This window comes from Panthera pardus, unplaced genomic scaffold, assembly GCF_024362965.1.
Source record: "Panthera pardus isolate Hobbes unplaced genomic scaffold, ASM2436296v1 HiC_scaffold_6, whole genome shotgun sequence".
Lineage (NCBI taxonomy): Eukaryota > Metazoa > Chordata > Mammalia > Carnivora > Felidae > Panthera > Panthera pardus.
In genome coordinates this window covers 106,289,948-106,306,717 of record NW_026526991.1, presented here as the reverse complement: position 1 = coordinate 106,306,717, position 16,770 = coordinate 106,289,948, and the positions used below count along the sequence as shown (strand labels likewise).

Below are 16,770 nucleotides of genomic sequence, written 5' to 3'. Positions count from 1 at the left end.
AATATATAACTATATTTTCTGATTCCGAAATTGTGTCACATGGAATCTCAGTGGAGCATCATTGAAACACTTGGGCTTAAATTGTCAACCTTTGTGATGGGGGATTTTGATGTTCTTTGAACTTCTCAAGAGTGCCAAATTCTGCCCTGCCTCTCCTCTCTGTGGGATTCCCCAGGAAATTATATACATGGCATTGTAGTCAGTTGGAAAGTAAATGTTACTCTATCATTAGCCAGAATAATGTCTGATAATGTACAACATAACGCTCTGTGAAGGCTGGATTGGAGCCCGTCATTTTAGCTCTTGGTGAGTTCAGAGTCTTCTGCTCCCCCACTTTTCACAGACTAATTCTTGGGCTAAAGAATATCCCTATATGCTGTGAAGAGCAAAAGATTGAGGGACTGGTGAGCCACTTACCTGGCAAGCCATATGGAAACAAAGGGAGAAAAAAATAAGAAAGAGAGATTTGTAGAAAGAATGCTTAGTTCTGCTCATTACACGGAGGTTAGAAAATTAAAGGACAAGAGGGAGTGTCATGTATGTATACTGATTTTTTTTTTTTTTTTTTTTTTTTTACCATGCAGTAATTCAGCCCATTAGCAAGTGCAGCCCAGTTAATATCTAGTACTCTCACCTCTTTCTTGTGAGGACAAAGGAAGAAATGGGCAGAAGTAGACCTGATATAGGAAGAGTGTTTGAAGGCCAGGCCAGGCTGAAAGAGCTGACACCAAATTATAAAGCAGAAGTGAGGCCCTGCACACAAAAGGGATGACTCAATTTGGTGATGTGCTCCTACGGTTATGTTTAATTCCTGCCATGGGCTGTCCCTCCACTCCTTTTACTCCCATTCAGGAAAGCATACAAAATGCAAGGCAGAGTAATTTCATTATAGGGTGAATCCTGAATCTATTCTCATTGGTTAAAGGTATCATTTACAAACTTTGGTGCTTTAATAATGACTGGATCTGCTGATGGGTTGTGACCTTGTGGGCAGGGCCCTGTGGAGTGTCCTCCCAGCCTCCTCTGGTAGCTACCGTCCCCAGCTCTTTCACTCCTCTGTTCTCTTCATAGGGCCCTAAACTTCAGAGCTTAGGGTATGGGTGGTGGGCTAGGGAGGAGGGAGGCTCTGGAGAAGTAGGGAAGTTGGCTGATGTCCTTTAATTCCTAAAATGGACTTGAACATCCAACGGTGGGAGGGTTTCTGTTGTTATAATTGTATTCAACTAAGACACATGGATTTCTGGGACAAATTATTTTTACACAGGGAATTATTCTGGAAGCTTTGTCAGAGCCAGTTTAATAATAAAACAGAACCCAAAAAAAAAGAACCTTGAATTTTTAATCTTTAATATACATAATCTGATCTTCCCCCTCCCTCCTTCTTTTCTCCCTTCCCTTCTTCCTCCCTTCTTCCCTTCATTCATTCAAAACCAATTTTATGCCTTTCCAAATATTGTGGGGGGAGGGGGGGAAGATGCTCTTCTGTTTTGTGGATTATCCATTCAATTCCTCCTATTCTCTTTCCTTGTCAACTTTGTTTTTCTGTTAACGTTTTCATTGGAAGGAGTGAATAAATTGCTGAAATAAGGTTAGAGATTATCATCGGCTTCAGATTTCACATGTTTTCCTGGCTCCCACCCCTCTGGAGGTTCTGAGAGGGTAATCTGGCAGTTAAGTGTATTTTTATAACCTGTAGGAAACACAAGAAGAGGAAGGATGTGGAAGATACGATAAAACCAGTGTAGACATTGTTAAGAAATTTATTTGCAATTCTTGTTTTTTGTTTTTTTTCTTTGTTTTTTAAATAACATCATTCCTTAGATAAAAATGCAATCTTACAGGAATATACATAGCGTCTCACACAGAGATGACCCTGAAGCTCTTCTCGAAAGGTTACCCCTTCTAGATTCCCTGGCCTTTCTCAAGGGCGAGAAGGCGCAGCAGGCGAGGCCTTTGACAACAGGATTAGTTGATGATTACAAACTGTACAACAGTATTTACAACAGTAAGACTGTGAAGTCGTGGAGCCTGGAGAGGAGGGGTGTGCAGGGGTGTGGGGGGTGGTGACAGGCAGTGGGATGACGATGGAGGCACCGTTCATCTTTCTGTGATGCTCGGAGAACAAGCATGATACAAATTGGTTCAGGCCTGAGCAAGAGGACATGAGGAGAGGGGGATGTATCTGGAGCCTCTTATGTGGACGGAAATTTTGCTTGGCAGCTCTAGGGTATTAAAACAAGATGATTATGAGAGTAACAGACATTCCAGTGCTTCATCAGCTGGGGACCACCACCCAATTTCTTAACAAACTTGTGTGTTTTTCCACAAGTTGTTCTCACCTACTACCATCACAGATTTGTCCAAATTTGTTTATGCCTTTGATACAGCCTATTTGGTGCTAGACCTCATTCCCATGAGGCTCTAGGAGAACAGCATATGTTCTGGGCAGGGCAGAAAGCGGCTATGGGGTAGTGCATAATCTAGTTGAGAAACCAAGAGATGGATTCCAAACTTGGGGGAATGGGATGCAGCTTGATGCATGGGTGGTGTGATGTGTGCAAGCAGAAAAGAGCCCATAGCATTTGGGTCACTGGAGTTGCCTTACAAAGGAGCCCTTTGCACAGGGTTGTTTGTTTACCGTCTACCCTTGATTCCCAAGTTTAGTTTTTTTAAGCTTTAATGTAGTTTCCCCATGTTGGGAAATCTTAGGGGGAGGGGGCTTGGTACAGGATGCAGTGACCTGTCCTCTTTTGTTCCTCCTTGACTCTACAGAAGGGAGCCTTCTCTTCTCTTCCTTCCTGGTTGCAGGCTCAGGAAAGATTTCATGCAGGGGGTCTGAAACCTGCAGCCCTCAGCATCCCTTGGCAGTGACTCAGTGCTGAGGCTGGTGCCCACTCACCCTCATCTTCCTCATTCCTCTGCTTATACACTCTGGGGCTCCAAGAATATCAGAACAAGAGTTCTTCAGACTTAAACTGAAAATAGGAACCATCCTATTTCCACAGTTCTTCACATAGAAATTACCTTCCCTTAAGACGTACAACCTCTTCCATCAAGAGACTTTTCTGATAATGATCTAGGTGAAAAATTTTCTTATGTATGAAGTACATGAGTGATTTTTGGATGGCAAATTTGTAGTAAATGTCTGATTTATGGTAGATTAAATGTCATGCTGCCCTTTCTAGGAACCTTATGAAAGTCATTAGATTCTGGGAAATGGGGTGTATGGGATGTCCCCCAAAAGAGAGTATAGCTGTGGAGAGGCCAGCATCTGATCTGAAAGGAGAATATTTGGTGATATAACATTTGAAGCTTTTGTTTAATTTTCTCGTGTTTGTCTTGTCTTTCTTAATTTAGTAGAGATTTAGGGGATTTTTGTGGACAGTCCCAACTCTGACTCTGCTCTCAGTGTTGAATAGATTTGTTCAACTCACCCAATATATCCTTCTGGCAATCTCTAATTCCCTTTCAGAGACCCATCAAAAGGCTTTTCTAGAATACTGGAGAGCCAAAGGGCCAAAGGGTCTATACCACTGCATCTGCTGTGGAGCAAGACTCTTAAAATCATGTGAGGGAAAAGTCTTGATTTTAGAAGTAGTAGTATTTCTCAATATAGATAAATAATATTTAGTTCACAGTAATAATAGGTTCAGATGACACTATTTCTACCCAAGGAAGTTATTCTGGTTCTCTCTCCATTTCTCTCTACACAGTGCTCAGTCCTCTGGGAGGACAATATCATGTGTGCAGAGCTCAACCCCTTCACTAGCACCTGTTCCTTAAGGAAGTGTGTGTGTGTGTGTGTGGTGTTCAAATATCTCCCCAACCATGTGGAAGTCTGGCAGAAACCACCTGTTCTATTGGTATCTGGCTTCAAAGCAAAGTTTCATTGCTTTGAAATAAAAAAAATAAAGTTAAAACCAGAACTAGTTTCACAAAGAAACTATGTAAGAATCTGCACATTGGACCCCTCTCAACTCTTCTGTTGACTAGACTGGGGGGTGGGGAGAAAGAAAAAGGGGGGTTGGGCAGGAAGCTGGAATAGAGAGAATGGCTTGGGGAATGGAAAAGAGGCCCTCTCTCTCCCTGACAGTTGTAGGACACTTCGTTCCCTTGTCTCTTTTCCTAGTGTCTCCTCAGTGGGAGCTGATGGGGAACCCGGATGTGGTGACCAGGAGCTTCACCGTGAGTGACATTAGGCCTTCCTTCATACCTTCCAACTGACTAGAGTCAGTTTCAGGTGGCATACTGGCTAATACAAGGGGAGGGACACCAGCAGAGAGGAAAGACAGTGTGGCAGATACCCCACATCTAGCCAAATAGTTTGGGAAAACAATGCCAGATGGAAACTTTAGTTTTCTCTTTTTCTAAAGTTGATCCTTGAGGCATCAGCCTCTCTCCTGTTCTTGCCATTGTGGGTGGTTGAACTGGACACTTCTTTCCATAAAATGGGGACAGATGCATAAAGAGTCAAGACATACCCTTTGTTTTGGCCCATTTCCCTTCCTGTTCTCTCTGTGCCAATACTTTCCCCTGACCAGAGCCATGTCTTTTTTTGTTTATTTTTATTTATTTATTTATTTATTTACTAACTTTGGGCTTAAATGAGTCTTCTTGAAACCAGATTGCCCTTTTCTGGTCTCTTTGCTAAATAGTTTCTAACTCTTAGACAATGATACTTCATTTTTTTTTCTAGGTCCCTCAGGATTGAGATGCTTTTATCCTCCTTAGCAACATTTATAATTGTACTTTGATGAGGCTAAAAACCTGACTGCCAGGGTTATTTTGTATGCCTGAACTAGGTTCTTGCTACATATCTTGACCTTTAGGAATGATGGGCATGTATCAACTGGCCTCTATGAAACCCTTTTGATACCTTCCAAACTCTTCATTTTCAGGGTGTTCTTATTTCTCAGAAAGATATTACTTAGGAATTGAAAGGTACACTTCTCCTGTGGTTGCCTTACTATCTTTAAGTGGATGATCAGGAAAAGTTCTGGAAGGAAAATGGCTGTGAGAAAATGATAGCTTCACTCCAGACAAGCCCCTGAGATTTGGAAGCAGCGTCATAGGATAAAGACAGAGTAAGGAAGCCTTGTTCCTTTGTCCTTGGACCTCCCAGTCAGAGGGCAGCCTGTCAGACTTAGAAGGTGAGGGGAGGGACTATAACTAATTGCCTGTGAAGCAAAGCAGAGAAAAATTCATGGATCAAGCCAAAATCTAGGAAAATATTCTTCTCTTTCTGCTCAAGACCAAAAAGAACTTTCTAGAAACAGACAGAAAGGAGACAACTGAAAATCACACACATGACTCCTAAAAAGCCAAAGTGTGGAAATAAAAGAGTCTGGGCCATTCAGAGGACAAATAAAAATCGCGTTCACCGCCCCCAGAACTTACATTGCACTTCTTCAAGTCCTGTTGGTCCTCAGCCATTAGCAGCTTTCTCCTGCCACTTAAGGGTTCTCAGATTTGACAGTTATGTTTTACAAGGTCATGGGGTAAGTTCTGCTCTAGGTGGAGGGTAAACATCTAATGGATGAGGTTCAGGATTTCATGACTGATTTAACCAGTCTGTCATGACAAGTATCTTATGTCAGCCCTTTACCAATTGACCATGAGGTCATGCCAGAAAGACTCATGGCTCTAGACAGGGAACTCCCATATGAAACTCCTTTCCTTCATAGAGGCGTAGGGCCAGATGCCCTTGTCACTGCTGACATTGTCCCTATAGGGTGCAAGGCTAGCTGGTCTTCTGACAGAGATGACTATAAAGAAGAAGGGACCTTGTAGGCATGAGTGGTGAAGGGCAAGGGGCATACTTAGGCACAGCCCTGGGGGTAGCTGGCATGAGCCCGGCCTGCAGCCTCTGCAGCTGACTAATGAGATTTGGTGATGCAGAAGAAGTCTAAAAGGAAAAAAGCAGCAGGAAGGCTGAGTGTGTATGTTGTGTGTGTGTTTGTGTGCATGTAGTCAATTAAGATTCCAAATTTCTATCCAGGGACCAAATGTACAGCAAGAACCAGGTATTAATCCAAAAGGGCTCCCCTCTCCATCATAATTAAAATCTTAGCAGCACAGTGGCAGACATCTTGGGAAACTAGACAAAGGATGACACCTAACTAATTTCTAGAAGGACTTCACAGCACTGAAAACAAACCAAAAATGTTTGGATGGGTTGGGCTTGGAGAAACAGGAAGAAACCCTCCTGCTTCTAGACAGTAAGTTAACCTGGGAGTATCTGGCACATTTCTCCACTTTTTCATGAATCAGTCCTTGAAAGTGAAATTCATCTTCATTGGGGTAATGGACTTTCTCCAACTTTAATTTCTAGGCTGCTCATATAAGGGCTGAGAGCACACTGGGACCAGAAGACATTCAATGAGTAAATCCTGGATGAATGGTTGGGTCCTGTTTTCCCCAAATCACTTCCTTTTCAACCATCATTGTTGAACTCTATTTGAAGGAAACAGCACCAATAGGATGATGTTCTAGGTAGACACAAATGGGCATAAGAGATGCTCCCACAAAGTCTCTGGTTCCACTATCACTGTGAACTCCTGACACGTCCTCCCCAGTCCTGGTCCCTTCCATGGCTGCCACACACACGAGGGTGGGTCTGGAAGAAATCCTGCTCCAGAGAGGAAGAGATGAAGTGAATAAGACAGAGCTGACGTTTGGATGGACAAAGATTTTTACCTGGTTGCTGTTCTCTGGCCCCTGCCGTCTGAGTTTGGGTAGAGCAGTTGCCAGGGGGAGGACTCCCTTCCCTCCAACCAGCCCGACTCTAGTTCCATCCTCTCAAGTCAGTGTACACTTTCCTGAGGAAACCACTGAGGAAAGTTTGTGCGGTGAAAGTGAACAGAAAAGCCAGCCACTTTTCCCATGGGGGACGTTGATGCCAGCCTGGTGATGTCCCCTCATGGTGAAGGAGTGTCCCTAGAGAAAGTCCAAATCAGAGAACTGGAGCAGAGTGGATAGAACGAAGACAGGAATAAGACATGTCCTGGTCTCTCAAAGCAAGATGTAGTATGAATATACTTATATAGTTTTGGAAAAATTGAGGGAAATGGAAGCGAACACAAGATATGCAAAACAGTAATGTCCAAACCTGTTTGTGGATCGCGGGGTAATGATTTACACTGGTGATACCTTTGCTCATTGTAAAAATTAAAAGAATATTCGTTCCCTTTCCCCCAACCACATATAGAAAAGCACTTCAGAGTTCAAGGGTAAAGCTTGTCACACTTCAAATACAAAATGATTTACTTACATGCAGCAAAATATACAAGAAGTGAATTCAAAAACAAACTTAATTCAATTCATTATATTCGCTTGGCACAATTGCAATTCAGTTTTAAAAAAATATTTGTAAAATACTGAAACTGACCTGAATTCAAGTATAACAGTTTCTTCAACAGAAACATTATCAATGCAATAAAACATTACACGGAATATATCGAAGCAAAACGCCTTCTTGAGTTTTTCCCTTAAATTTCTCTGTTTTTTTTTTTAAATACAGTTTTAATGCCAACACAACTCACAATTGTATTTTTAAAATGAATATTATTGCATTGTTTTTGCATATCTTGTGGGACAGAAAATGCAAAGAGTTACTGATTCCCGTTTCAGAAGCAGAGACAGTGGTTTGTTTTTGCTTTCAAATGGCCCCAGATTCAGATCTCCCCACAGTTAGACCAGAAAGGGGGAGCGACACACTCATTCACGCATGGGCGCACTGCATGGGTGCACATACACACGTAGGACATGTGCCCAGACAACCCACTACACACACACACACACACACACACACACACACACGTAGCACACACACTCACAGAGACTCTCTCATCCGTGCTTCCGCTCTCTGGCACCCACGGATACACCCAGCATTAAAAAGAACCCAACTCAATCACCCATATGTGCAAGACCACATCAAGTGCATTACTTTAAATTATAAAACCAAACCCAAAAAATTGTTGTTACTACCTACGGAAATTATAACAAATTATTGCGCATACACAATGGCTGGTAAAACTCGGACTACAGCGGCTCCACAGAACCCACCGTAGAAAAAGAAAACCACAATCGTTTAAATAATACAGTAAAACCAAACCCGATTTACATTTGCAAAAGTGAAAACAGTAAGGTGGGTGGCTACAAAGCTTTGTAAACACTTCTTCCTCCCCTCCCCCTGGGAAAACAAAATGAAAATAAAAACCAAAAAAACGAAAACTGCAACATGCTATCAAGAAATATGTCAAATCACAAAACAAAAGAGCGCTCAACAGAAGCTCAGCACCACCTCGTCGCGTCAAGAACTGGCTGCCCCTTCCCTGGCAGGCAGCGCCAGCTGCCCCTCCCCGCCAACGCAGGCCCAGCCGCCATTCTGGAGCTGGGAGCACAGGGCAGGCAAGGTGAGCCTGACGCAGACGAGTGGGCGTGGCCGGGGCCTCGGCGGTGAGGCTGCCACGCACCCCTCGCCAGCCGCTCAGGGTTCCCGAGCTCCTGCAGCCTCCTGCTGTTCCTCCTCCCTCTCTGGGATGGGGCTGGGTCCTCGCTGAAGTCCTACCCCTGCTTCCTTCTGCAAATCCACAGGGCCCTGGCTCTATGGAGACAGTGAGGCTCATACAGAATATGTGCAAAATGATTTTTTTTTTTTTTTTTTTTTTTTTACAAGCAAAGTTGACACCCGTTTGACATAGGGTCCTTTTGGTGAGGGCTACCGCAGGAAGCTGAGGTTCTCTTTCATGCCCGGAGGCGAGGGCAGGCGTCTCTTCTCTTGCTCTCCCTCCCTGATTCTTCCACTCCTCCTCACCACTCTACCTCTGTGCACACAACACAAACTGGGATTGCTGCCTTCCATGCCCCCGAAAAACTGGCTCTCCACCACCACCCAACTCTGCGTCTTGTCCCAACGAAATGAATGAAGACGCTGTTCCGGTTAACTCCAGGTCACGAGAACAGTGAGGCACTTCTGAAACGAACCCATTAGGAACATTGAAACAAATAAAAAACCCAGCGTCTCCCCAGCCCTAGCTACTACAGGCTGCCGACGTGGGCTCTGCTGTCCTGGAGCTCCTCCTCGCTCTTCCGACACGCCAGGGTGGGCGCGCAGGTCTCGCCCTCTTGGCCCTCTGCTCTGTCCTGCCCTGGGTCCCTGCAGTTAACGAAAGGTAGTAGGGTGCCATTGGGGCTCTGCTGGGCGCCCCCACTGAGGATGTTGTCTGCGGCGTTCTCCATCTCCTCTATGGTCATGTCACAGGCGTCAGCCAGCTCCTGGGTTGTGACCTCAATAAACTTGGGATCTTGAGCAAACTGCCCCAGTCCTTCTGAAATCAAGACCTGAAGTGGGAAGGGAGGACCATGAAGAAGAACCAAAGAGGAACATTATTCCTGGAGCTTGACTCTTCTCTTTAGGGCTAGGGCAAGGGGCGTATAATTGGTACCTTTGAGAAGTGTGTGTGTGTGTGTGTGTGTGTGTGTGTGTGTGTGTGTGTAGGGGTGCTCACAGGAAAGGAGTGGACACAGAGCATTGCCCAAAGGAATCAGGGGTGCGTAGGTTGGAGGGGAGATGTTTTGGCTGGGGCACTCAAAAACTGTTGTCAAACACATGAGAACTCAGCTTACAGAGGGGGCCAGAGGGGTGCTGTTGGGCCTTTGTCTAAGGTAGAACCCAGCCCACCCTGTCTTTTCTCCTCCCTGCCACCCCCACATGCCTGTCATATTATTCTTGCCAAGAAACCTTCATCCTCCTTTTGTGAAACTTGTTAACTTTTTGTTACCTTGTGCCCTTGCCTATTGCTGGCTGGCTGCCTCTGTGGGAGAGGATTGTGGGGAGGTGTGCAGAACGGCATGTCTGCACCTGCTTCTGTTCCCGCTCCAAAGGCCAGCAGGTGATCCCAGAGCTGCTCCCTCTTTCCTAAAGGCTGCTTTAGTGACTGGCTCTGAGCCAAGGGGAAGGTATTCATAATGAAGCCTGGAATGCCTTCCTCCCAGTTCCATTTGTCCTGCTCCCCACCCCATCACTCTTTATTTCCTCTCCTGCTTAAGTTTTCTTCAGAGCTCCCACCCTGTGGGACATGCCACACACATGTTTATTTATTGTCTGTGTCTCCTCACCACGGCATGAGCTCATGAGAGCAAAAACTGGTGTCTCAGCTATATCCCCGCACTTAGAACAGAGCCTGCACGTGGTCGGCACTCAATGGAAATCTGTGAACTGAATGAGGGATAATCAAGGTCAAGTGAAGAACAGGGTTTTGGAGCTAGAAGTGACCTTAGAGGTCATCTGGTTTAACTCTCCACCTCCTGCACAACAGCCTGACGACTGGATGGGCGGTGTCTCTGCCTGCATGTGTCCAGTGATGGCGGGCTCACCCCTTTATAGGAAAGCCCTCCTCATTTGGGAAAAGCTCTGTTGGAAAGGTCTTCCTCATGTGACCTTGAATCCGCTCACCTGGCAGGTTGATCTGCCGCTCCAGGCCTGCACTTAAGAGCCCCTGCCCAGGACATGAGGGGCCTCACAGGTTTGAGATGCCTATCGTGGCCTCCTAGGCTGTCCCCCCTCCAGGTTTGCTTCCCTAGTTCCCCCGACAGTTCTCATAGGAAATGGCATTTAGGGACCCTGCCAACCCCTTGCTGTGTTCCCCTTTGGGCTTGTTCCAATTTGTCACAGTCCCCCAAAATGTGGTGCCAGGAGTGCATTAGCTGCTCTGGCCAGGGCAGAGCATGGAGGAGCTGGAAGCATTCTTGTTCTAGAACAGTGATTCTCACCCCTGGCTGTGCATTAGAATCATCAAAGGGCTTTTAAAAATATCCATTTAATGTGTCCTAGGTTTCCGAAGCTCCTGGGTTATTCTAATGAGCCCCAGGCTCGAGAACCACAGATACTGATACTGAACAAACCCAGCCCAGGCCCACATTTGCATCTGGAGCAGTCAGAGCTCACCACTGGCTGTAAATTGGCGCCCAGGGCCCTGCTTGGGGTTCACTGGCCTGTGGCAGGGTTATGTTGCTCAGTACTTTCTCCTGCTACAGCAGGCCCGGCCCAAGCAGAAGCCTATAGCGTCTTGTGTGATCACCATTTTCTGCACACCATGCCCTTCTTCAGTAGACCCTGGGAGTCAGGGTCTTTCTGGCCAAGAGACTCGACATCCACTCTACTTGGGAAAGGACCAGATCCTCCCTTCTCCATTCTTCATGCAAAGCCCCCTTGCTGCCCTCAGCCTTTCCTTCCCCCTGTCTGCCTGCTGTGCAGCTCCGGGTCACTTACCGCTTCTACCAGGCTGCTGGCACTGCCGTGGAACTGCCTGCCCTGGGCCCCAGCCTGGCCAGGTACAGTGAGGGACACTGGCCGGGCTCTCCGGATGGTGCTGCCACCTCCACCACAGGGTGTGGGCTCCCCAGACCAGGAGCTGCAGTGGATGGACGGGAAGCTGCTGTTGAGTTTCTCGCTGGATTCGGCACCCTCCAGCCGCAGGGTGGGGATAGGCTGTGGGGGCCAGCCTCGGCTGCCTGGAGTGGCTGGTGGGGTGGCACAGGGCCTGGGGGATGTGCTGGGGGAATGGCTTCTCTGGAGGAGGGGGCTCAGGCCTGCCACCGCCAATGCCTGCGGACACACAAGGAACACGGGTTACTGGAAGCGGTCAGGCCTCTGGCTATTCCTAGCAGCTGTTGTTCCCGGCGAGCTCCACCTACCTGGAGCCCACATCCATCATTTTCAGCCCTCTGAATCCCACCCCCCCCATCACGACCCAGTGCTCGTGTCCGCCACCCTAAAATATATTCTGTGATCATGTCCGTCTGCAGTGATCGCCTTCTCCTCCAAATCCAGAAAGTTGCAAAGGAGTGGAATCGAGCTCGTCTGCCTTTCAGCACTGGCCCTATCACCAGTCAGCGGTGAATTCTTTTGCTTTTGGTTTTCTCGTGAGCAGTCTACCAGGAATGCTGCCCTCATCAGCTCTAAAACCAGAACACGAATGCCCTCTATCTACCTATCTTGCAGGGTTGATGTGAGGTTCAAGTGCAATATGGTCTGTGAAGCACCATAAAGTGCTAGAAAAAAAAATCAGTGCTTATTGTTTTAATTTTTACAATTAGGCTATTAAGAATGTCCTGCTGATCCTTAGCTCAGCTTGTCTCTGAGCTGTTGTTCAAATCTTACACTGTGCTGTGATTAGACTATTTACATATTGTATCCTCTGGCCTCCATGTCACCACCACAACAATTTCTCTGAGTGGAAGTGTCCATGGGAGAGTGTGCAGTGGGAAAGCCCAGACGGAGAGGAAGAGGAAAGGGAACATGGCGGTGGGTTGGGGGGTAGTGGAAAGGCATGAAGGGGGGAGTGTAAATAAAGCAGAGGTTCCTAACCTCATGATAAGAATAGATGGGTGAAATGAACTTCTAGAAATCTTTTTAAATAGCACATACAGTGTCCCCCCGGCCTGCCTCCCCTGCCCACAGCTCTTGATGGTCCCCAGCCTGGGTCCCTGGTTCCCTGGAGATCTGAGGGAAGTATAAGGCTATGCTCAATACTCCAGAAAGCCCAGTGGAAATCATATGTATGCTGGCAATGTCACATCGGCTAAGCAAAACAGTGGATACTTTGAGCCGAAATCATATCAACTTAGCTGAGCCACACTGGCCATCTTTTGTACATTATAAGTTTTGATTGGCAGTTGAGTGCCCTTGGGTATTAAAAGAAATCATCTAATGCATGGGCCTGTGGTGAGGGAGTATACAATTTGAGAGGTAAAAACTTTAGGAAATTTAGACCCTAATTTGCCCAGAAGTAAGAGACTGGCCTTTGGTTCTTTGAGGTTTGCATTATTTCTAAGATCCTGAGATTATGTTGGACATTGGTGTCTTGGATTTCACTGGCTCAGTTGGAGTCAGCCATGCCAAGAGGTACCTCAACTGTCAAATCTCTCTGGACCTGCTTTCCTTGAATATCAGTCTCCTCCTGACCATGTTGCTGGCAGAATCTTTGATCATTTCTATGTTTTGGTGTATCTTGCAACTCTGTATAAGTACATCTATAAGTAACGCTATGTAAGTACATCTGCCTGAGTGCTCTGTAGTGTAAGCCAATGTCTGTGGAGGGAACATCTGCACCATTGTAGGAAGAAAGATGAGGCAGAATCCTGGCACTGCTGATCCTTTGGGACCACATGAGGAGCTCCTGTTCAGTATTTGCTACATCTCCACCCTGGGAACTGACACCCCTTGTTCACGTTCTCACTTGCGTGGACAAGTGCCCTCATTGGGGGCTGTTAGGGCCAGGGGTTGGGACTATGAGTGGTCAAGACAGGGAAGACTGAATGGTGTCTTGGGATTTGCCATAATCATGGGGGTTTTGTAGCCTGTGGGGGTGATGGCCAGTGACATATCTGAAAGTTTAGGCTACCTGATGATGAACCAGATGCAAGGGCAGGACTGTCTTCTGAGAGATGTCTCCCCCTTGATTCTTCTGTCGCTTCAGACATTCCAGGTGGAAGGAGGCCCTTCGACCTGCAAAGCCAGCCATAGAACTGTGATCAGCACAGGGAAAGGGGACACAGGCCTGTGAGGCTCATACCCTGGGAGGTGTAGAAGCCATGTTAGTGGCCCTTGGATCACCTTCTCTCTACCATTTGGCTCCCATATCAGGTAGCATATGGTCAAGTTCCACCCAACAAGCCCTGCCCTTAGAATCCTGTCTCATCACTGGGCAGCCACTGTGTGGGAGTTGTCTGAGCCAGGCCATGGCAGTTTCTCAGCCACCAGAATGCCTGACCAGTCATCTGGGGGGTGATACCTGGCTGGTCACATCTGGAGTGAGAGGTGTGAGTATTCACCTAGTGAGGCAGAGCGGAGGAAGCCCCTCTTTGGAGATTGCCGGATATCTCTCTTGTCCTCCTCCGGTGGTGTTAATTGCCGATTTTCATCATCCTGATAGGAGAGCCTGGAACAGAGAACTCCTGGAGCTTATTCCGAGAGGCTGAGAAGTTCCACCCCATAGGGACAGCTGCCACCCCTGAAGGCAGTTTGCTTTCTCCCTTAGCGAAGGGAACTCCCACTTTTTGCTCTCCTAAAGGTTCGGCGAAGGGGCGGCAGGAATTCCCCCCCCACCCCCCAAGGCTGGGCCTGGCTCTCTGGCATCACAGATGTTTCCAGCTCCTCATACACGGTCTGTCTGCTCATGAGCCTTGCATTTCTGATTTGAGGCAGTGGAGGCGATCTTGAGTCAAAGTTGGTGAGAAAGTTGGAAAACAATTTTTGGCCCACAAGATTCTTTCTGGGAACAGCCTAGGCTCTGCTGTTTACATATGTGGGTGCTATTTATCATGAGTACTCCCAATTTCAGCCAAAACTTCTCTCCTTCCCCTAATTTCTCCCTGGCCTGCCCACCCTTCATCATCAGGACACACAAGTGGTTACCTATGACAAACACCCAGTCATCTAGTCAGTGACCAGCAGAGCTGTAAGAGGCCTTAGGGGGCATCTACTCAATGGCTTCTAAGCCTTTTTGATGGAGACTCACAATAAGAAATATACTGCTCGTGGTCCCATATACATAGACACACCTAAATGAACTCGGCTTCTGGAACCATACTTACCTTTATTGCATGCATTGCTCTCTGGTGGCTTCTATGCTACTTTAGTCTATTCTATTTCATCAAACAATGTCAGCTGCAATCCACTAAGTTGATTTCACAGTCCCCAGTGGGAGCAGCCTGCAGTCTAAGAAGACAGGTGCATTCTAACCCCTTCATTTTACAGACAAGGCCACTGACTCTGTTCCTGCTGTGTGACTCCACATGCTTCGAGGGCAGAGACTGTGCTGCCTTCCCTGCTCCTAGCATACTGCCCTTGAGCCTTTGTAGATGTAAAGAAAATTTCTGACTGAAAACCTCCAAGCCTTTCCTCTCATTTTTGACATGGTGAACTCATCCTATTATATTCTCTTCTATCCAAATTGTACCCACTCTTGAAGACCCAGCTTCTGTTTGATCTTGTGCAAGGAGGCTGTTATGGTCACCTTGACCCAGACCTTCTCTGAATGTCTATCCCCCTCATTGCTTGTACCACTCTGTGAACAAGTAGTTAGAAAATCTCCATGTTATCTCCCTCTTCTGAGATCTTAACTAGTTTGTAAAATATCCTTGAGTGCTGAGGCCGGTTTATTCATGCTCTAGCAGAGTGCCTGGATGCACCAAACACTCAGTAAGAGCCAAAATGGAAGGACGCATATGCTTTTACTGATTTCTAGGGTATGTGGCCATGTGAAAATTTGCAGTCTCTACAAATCAAAAGGCTAAAGGGCCGGTCCTTCTTTTAGGGAAGTTACTAAAACAATGCATCTTAAACTTTTTGAATGCAACCCACAGTCATAAATACATTTTATGAGACTCAGTACACACATTAAACAAGTATTTCACTAAATAATACCTTTGTGACATTGGATACACTATTATCTATTGTCTTATTCTAACCTATTCTATGCTATTGTGTACTATGTTATTCTTTATTTTAAAATGCTGATCTTGGTCTGGCTTTCTGGAGCCTGGGGAAGTTTCTGAAGGCAGATACAGAGTTGCTTTTCGTGTTTCTTCATTGATTCCAGGATCCTCTGGTCTTCAGCCCCCTGGAGGAGACCATGTTGAGACTGGAGAAGAGGCTGCCTGGAGCTGCTGAGCCTGCTGGGCCAGACAGACAATAAAGGGCCAGCAGGAAAATGTACCAAGACTAAGAACCCAGCATGGGCATCAGCTAAAGTGGATAAACTCCAGCCTTCAGAAGGCTTCAGCCTCTACAAACTCTGGGGAGAATATAGCAGTTAGTGGCTGATAAAGTCAGGGCCAGAAAGCTGACTAGACAAAGGTGTGGATGTGATGTTCAGCATTGGAGAGCTCTAAGCACAGTCCTAGCAGACAGCGTGCTGGGATGATGTTACAACCACCAGGCCCAGAACTTCCTTCCAGTCCTGAAGCTGGAGGAAGAAGCCTTCTACCATAGCAACTTCAAAGAGCCAGGCATCAAAGCACTTGTGAGGCCTGTGAAAGAGGCTGACTCAGACTATACATAGGTTGAAAAAAACAATCCCTGTTATGACCCATCCAGCAAAGAAGAGAGCCCCAAATGGTCCAGGGTGGATGTGCAGTTTGTTTGGATGAGGAAGAATTTCAGTATCCTGGCTGAGCTCAAAACCCATCACCAAGCTCACAAAGCCACTGGAGACCCCTTAAAAGAGATGGCTCTCTTCACTCGCCAAAGACTCAACTCAGCCCTGACCTGAGAGGAGTTTGATTTTATTTTGAGCCTAGAGAAAAAGGAGACAAGTTAACTGGGACACTGTTGCTGGAATGGGCAAGACATTACTCCAAAGAAGTTAAGCTTTTATAAGACAAAAGATGGTGTGATGAGGCTTGCATGTTATGTTCACCTGGGCTCATGTCCATAGGTGGTTTTCATGTACCCTTTCCCTTTCTTTCTTTCTTTCTTTCTTTCTTTCTTTCTTTCTTTCTTTCTTCTTTCCTTCCTTTCCTTTCCTTCCTTTCTTTTTCTTTCTAAAGATTTTATTTTTTAGTAACCTCTACACCCAACGTGGGGCTTGAACTCATGACCCCGAGATCAAGAGTTGCATGCTTTTCCAATTGAGCCAGCCAGGTGCCCCTCATGTACCTTTTCCAATAAAACATTAATATATAAAAAAGTATCGATCATAACTAAGTAAATGTCACAACCCTCGAATGGGTCTGGACTTGTAGTTAAAAAACGCTTCTCTTAAA

The 16,770-nt window shown here is 46.3% G+C and overlaps 1 protein-coding gene and 1 pseudogene across 50 annotated transcripts in view; one reads left to right on the top strand and one right to left on the bottom strand.

Moving 5' to 3' along the window:
* Positions 1-1,744: 1,744 nt before the first annotated feature.
* CACNA1C (calcium voltage-gated channel subunit alpha1 C) overlaps positions 1,745-16,770 on the bottom strand; it is a 752,487-nt gene continuing 737,461 nt past the window's right edge. For all 50 annotated transcript variants that reach the window (XM_019464982.2, XM_053895067.1, XM_053895065.1 and 47 more), the window contains 4 exons: positions 13,837-13,943; positions 13,407-13,510; positions 11,273-11,608; positions 1,745-9,342 (listed from right to left, as the gene is read on the bottom strand). In XM_019464982.2, coding sequence (XP_019320527.2) covers positions 9,040-9,342; positions 11,273-11,608; positions 13,407-13,510; positions 13,837-13,943 — 850 coding nt within the window. In that variant the 3' untranslated portion in view covers positions 1,745-9,039. The remainder of the gene's footprint in view (positions 9,343-11,272; positions 11,609-13,406; positions 13,511-13,836; positions 13,944-16,770) is intronic.
* On the top strand, positions 15,639-16,325 carry LOC128774953 (thymocyte nuclear protein 1-like; annotated as a pseudogene).